Raw genomic sequence first — 5,598 nt, 5'->3', positions numbered from 1 at the left:
TACTACTACTACTACTACTACTCTACTCTCTCTCTCTCTCTCTCTCTCTCTCTCTCTCTCTCTCTCTCTCTCTCTCTCTCTCTCTCTCTCTCTCTCTTCTCGTTGGTCTTACGCCGAGAATAGGATAAATAGAAATGTTTTATTAACGTTCTAGTACAAGTCCTTTAAAAACATGCGTATAAAGAAAACATGAAATACGTTTGAAATATTAACTAAAGCAAGTGTATTATAAAATTAACATAAAATAACGAAAGAAAAGAAAATTATATGGATAAATGAAATGTAAACAGTAAATATACATATATATATATATGAAAATACTCTTTCTCTAACATAAATATAAATTCTAAGATTAACATAGTAGATGATTAAAAAATCTCTCTTTATAAATAAGTATGTCGACTTCGAATTCCGAGCAGATTCTAAAAAAGAGCTCTGTAGAGATTATGTTGTAATAAGAAACTTGCTGAAGAGTAAACGCGCGATAAATAGATAGTATCAAACGAATCAATAATACTTAAATGAACGAAAACTTTTGTAACACTTTAACGATTTAAAATTAAATCCATTTGATAAAGTTTCAGTTCGGAAAAATGCTAAGCGAAAGGCATTCAATTAGCTAATCTCTTCGATTGTCTACGATCGAAGATCGGCCAGTTTAAAATGTGAAACGACAAATGAGATGAAAACATACCTTAGGAATAAAAACCAGACAAAGAGTGGCTGTACTACAAAATATAATGAACACCGCCAACATTATAAACATGGCGTCTTGTTTGTCAGTCAGCACGAAGCTTATAGCTGCACCGGTGACGCACATTATAACAACGTTGTACACACTCATCCCGACGTATTTACTGTCATTTAATGCCGGTATACTAACGTGCCGCGTTTCCCATGCCAGAAAGGCACCAAATATCTGAAAGCGATCGGGTAAGTGTCTATCGTATGCAATTTTATCTGCCAAGGCGCTTAGCGATGCAGCTTAACTTACCATTAAAAGGCCTTTGTATGCATATATGCAAAACAGATAAATATTCATTTGATTGCTCTGACAATACTCATTTTCCGGGATGATTATTATATCTTCGCTGGAAGGGTGATGCTGCAATTGAGAGGCGATTCGCGTATTAACCGATCATTATCGTGAATTTCTTTCGTGAATTATAAAAGAAAATATATAGAAAGAGGAATATACCGAAATTTATAAAATAAGCGTATATTTATTAGCAAACATTTTTTTGCATATTTTAGTACTCACATAGGGCTCCATTTGTTTTATCGCCCGATAAAACGGATCGGCCACTTGCCACGTTGTCATGATCGTGAGATCGACAGCCAACAATATCCCGACGACCATGAACAATTGGTAATCTTTTATAACCTGAATCACGATATGAGCTCGTTAACGTTGAACACGAAAGTGCGCTTCGTGCTCTCGCTATATAGTCGTTAACGAGTTACCTTTTTATTGAGCTTCACATCAGTGAATATGGAATGTACACGCCACGTTTTCGAAAACATGGAACCAAAGGCCAACGAGAAACCAGCCATCAACAGCCACGCTCGAGCCGTACAGATATACGGGAAAGCCGCTACGCTCGATAATTGCGAGTCTAGTCCGAGGAAGATAACGCTGCTGTAGGTCAGCATACAACCGATGATGATAAGGTTGTTCAGGTGGGGCGATGACATTTTGATGTATCTGTAATATTGAGTTTCGCGTGTAAGCCGCGCATTGGATTGGAACTGAGAAAGTAATCTGGGAGTCAAATGGAAGAACCGTGTTACGCGAGTGTTGCATAATTGTTACATATTACGGCGGAGCCGTCACCTTTGATTTCTGTATCTGATATTGATGGCGAGAAAAATGGATGCCAAGACGATACCGACACTAGCGGCCGAGGCTAGCACCGCGTACAGCGTGATGTCCACGGTGGAGTGCTCGATGATGCGAACCGTCCTGTCTTTCGGTGGCGATTTCCCGTTCCATAGCGAGGCCTTATGTCTCGTCAGATCCAGAATGCCAGTTATGCTATCGTACTCGCCTACGTTTACCTCGCGACCGTCTAAAAAGTTCACATTCAATCAAGAACGCGCACGCCGATAAAATAATATTCCTATTTTATATATTAAGAGCACTTATTTCGACACGAGCAATTTTTAATATCCGTATATATCTGTATTACTATTAAAATCGAGTCGGTCGCGGGAAATACGCACTGGTCCGTAAATTACACCACTCATGCGAAATACCCGGTCACCGATATTGAGCAAAAAAAGAAATAGCATATAATTGAAACTGTTCGAATTCATATCCATAGCGCAATATAAAAAAATTCTTTTGTTGAATCGAAATTGCATCCGCGCTTTCTATACGACACATTTTTCATCTGAATTCCTTCATTAATTGCTAAATTACAACCAGTACGCTGAAATTTATTTCGAAATAGGTACTTTATCTGTTTAATTCTAAATGCGAAGTTTTCTCTTTCTCTTTCTTCTCCCCGCACCGGTCCTGTATCAAGAAGAAACTTACCCAGAAATTGTTTTAGAAGAATGTACGCTTTTCTCTCATTGTCGTAGAAGCGGACCGGTCCCTGCAAAATGTTAAACTTCTCACATTCATGTCGCGTTATTATACAGAACGGTTACCACAGGCGATCGGGATCGTGAATCGGATTTTAAAATAAAAGCCCGCTCACCGATTCAACTCGCTATCAACTCATGCCAATTTGCCCCGCTAACTCGCCCGGCGGTTTGTCATGTTTTTGATTTCGTTTTAATTTCAATTCGGTTCACCACCGATCGGTCCCATTCTCCCGCTCTGTTATTGCTACCATACATGTATGCATCCCTTTTTACTAAAACGTGCTCAACCGTAGCATTGCAAAGCACTGCGTCACGAGTATATATACGAATAAAAGAAAGAGAACAAAGAGAAAAATTGTAAAAAAAGAAGGGAAAAAAAGGCAACTCATTAAGTTTGCCGGTAACGTTGGCGCGGTTAGGTGTATGTAGAAAAGTGATGCCTGCGCTTGAAGACACTTGGGGTTGGACAAAAAGACAGTCAAGTGTAACACGCGCGGCAGTGCGAATGTTGATTACTGAGAAACACAGCCTGTGTTCCTTCGCATCTCTCTGTCCATGACAGCACAAAGTGTCAGGCAGCTCGTCGTCACCAAGCCCACGCATACGACGATCGAAAGCAAGGGTTGTCGCTGGTCTAATGAGAGAATGTAAAGACCCGTTCTCCAATTTTCACTCTTCTTTATAAATGTCTTCTTCTTCTTCTTCTTCTTCTTCTTTTTCTTCTTCTTCTTCCTTATTCTCTGTCATCTTTTTAAGCAAGTTCCTCTCAATTCTGCAATGCCCGGGGCAGTCTCACGGCAACAATAGATATCTCAATGCCCTCGACACAAATAACAACTTGGCGAATTGGAGCTAAGTGACGCGAATCAATCGAGCGGGGAGAGAGAAATATTTTGCTTTGAATTACGAAAATTATCGTTAAAAGGCTAAAGCTAAAGATGATAATCCAAGCGAAAGTCTCTTTCCTCCATGAAATACAAATGTATGTCACAAAATGATATGAAATGTCTTCAGAATTTACTAGGGCGATTATGCGAAAAAAAATATCATGTAAACAGAGATTTTTATTTTAATCAAAAACGTCGCATAGCTATGAGAAATAAAAATCTGACAATTTTCATCCAAAATTCTCATTGCAACCCAAATATAACAAGTGTTATATAATATTAATATATTAATATATTATTTAAGGAAAATAAAACGAAGCACTTAAAAGTTAGATTATATATTTGCAGTAAATTATATATTGTCAGAACGTTTTTCAAACTCAATAATTTAATATTAAGAAAATTATCAGAAAAATTAAATTTATAAAACATTAAAAAGTCTTAATCTGTTACAGTTACCTAACTTTTAAGATATCTTTTAGAAACTCGTTAGCAACCGATGGCGTCAACGAAAAGTAGAAAACTAGTATAGACTTCAGGACTGTAATTTTTTTAAAGAATTGATATAACAATTTTCTTTCCTAGAATTTTCCGTTTATCAGTTATAATAGAAATCAAATAAGTAAATACACTATTAGAATTATAATTACATAGGATTAGAATTACAATATCTTTTTAAAGGCTGTTTAAAACTGTTCATTAGCGATAAAACAGAAGTAGAAAAACTCGAGTAAGATGACATTTTTGTCATCTTACTTATCCAAGATGACCTGCCCAGAAAACTGCTGCTGCAGCTTTTTACTCTTACTGTGAGGCACGTTCTATAATGGTGTTCGTTTTTAGCACTAAGGGTTTTATGTCGAATGACATTATCCGGTTTGTGTTCGGCGCACAAGGGAGAAGGGGCGTCGTTGCGGCGCGAAATTGCAAGGCGGGCCAAGCTTACCGTGACACCGTCGAAGCTTGTATTCCTGAGGGCATCGAGGAAGAGCTTCTCCCACAATACGTCCCTGTACCGAAAGTCGGATATAGTCTGGTTACGATGGAAGTGTCGTATCCTGCGCGCGACATGTTTCACAGCCAGCGCGACCGTCCAGATACCATCGTACGTGTAACCATGGAATCTGGAATACTCGTTACCCCGTCTCGAATCGTACTCTTTCCAATACTGGTCCGGGGTCTGAGGGGTGAAACACATATAAAATCGAATAGAGACGCAACAGGCGTGCCCTCGCATATGACGAATCTCAAAGACTCGTCGTATATACATCGTTTCCATTTGAATCGTTCTCGATCGCTCCGAGGTGCGATTAAACGCAATTTTCGGGGATCCGTATTCCATCAGAAATGCAATCGAGCAGATATGTATACCTACGTACGATACTCGAAGTACCGTGCTCCATCTGCGGATTCTGCAACCAATCTGAATCACGATTCTTCCGTAATCCTTTTAGAATCATATTCAGCTATTCACGTGGAACGGAAGAAATAATATTACGTCGCGTTTCTGCCGAGAAAAGAAGACTTCGGATATGATTAAATTACATTTAACGATCTTTCAACCAATTCTAATTTAGAGGGTCAAGTAATTTTTAAATTTTTAAATAGGATCCGACTTCCCGGAGCGATCTGTGGATTTAATCGAAAATCAACAGTAAAAATTTCAATGTAATTCACTCACGATTCCGGACGTGGTGTGTTGCTCCTCGGTCGTCAGCGGAAGCAGATCCGCCAGGATGACACCGTGAAGGGCCTCGGACAGCTCGGAGGGGGCGCATCCGCCACCAGGGCGCAACCACCATTCTCTGGTGTAAGTCCCGATGATGACCCACTGATATTTTCTGCCATATAAGCCAAACCTGTAAGCCTCACAGAATATCCGTCTAGCCCATACCTCGTTGAAATTTCCCAAGAGGATCCTCACGTCCCTTTCTTTAAGCTTTTCGAGCGCCGTTGTCACCTCGGTGGCAAAGCTCTGCGTCTCCACAAGCTCCATTTTGCTCTCATCCAGGTCAGCCACCAACCGATTGTGCACCTGGAAAGAAGATTCGAGTGTAACGAGAGAGAAAAAGAGAGAGAGAGAGAGAGAGAGAGAGAGAGAGAGAAGAGAGAGAGAAGA

The 5,598-nt window shown here is 39.7% G+C and overlaps 1 protein-coding gene across 1 annotated transcript in view; it reads right to left on the bottom strand.

Moving 5' to 3' along the window:
• Positions 1 to 615: 615 nt before the first annotated feature.
• LOC105618995 (gamma-aminobutyric acid type B receptor subunit 2) overlaps positions 616 to 5,598 on the bottom strand; it is a 13,061-nt gene continuing 8,078 nt past the window's right edge. The window contains exons 2-10 of the mRNA XM_012200528.1: positions 5,161 to 5,514; positions 4,426 to 4,659; positions 2,540 to 2,600; positions 1,835 to 2,069; positions 1,465 to 1,705; positions 1,262 to 1,384; positions 995 to 1,105; positions 695 to 919; positions 616 to 636 (exon numbers count right to left, since the gene is read on the bottom strand). Of these exons, the coding sequence (XP_012055918.1) occupies positions 616 to 636; positions 695 to 919; positions 995 to 1,105; positions 1,262 to 1,384; positions 1,465 to 1,705; positions 1,835 to 2,069; positions 2,540 to 2,600; positions 4,426 to 4,659; positions 5,161 to 5,514 (1,605 nt within the window). The remainder of the gene's footprint in view (positions 637 to 694; positions 920 to 994; positions 1,106 to 1,261; positions 1,385 to 1,464; positions 1,706 to 1,834; positions 2,070 to 2,539; positions 2,601 to 4,425; positions 4,660 to 5,160; positions 5,515 to 5,598) is intronic.

Source organism: Atta cephalotes (genome assembly GCF_000143395.1).
Source record: "Atta cephalotes unplaced genomic scaffold scaffold00001, whole genome shotgun sequence".
Taxonomy (NCBI): Eukaryota; Metazoa; Arthropoda; class Insecta; order Hymenoptera; family Formicidae; genus Atta; species Atta cephalotes.
Note: the sequence above shows the minus strand (reverse complement) of the source record. Positions and strands in the feature narration are given on the sequence as shown.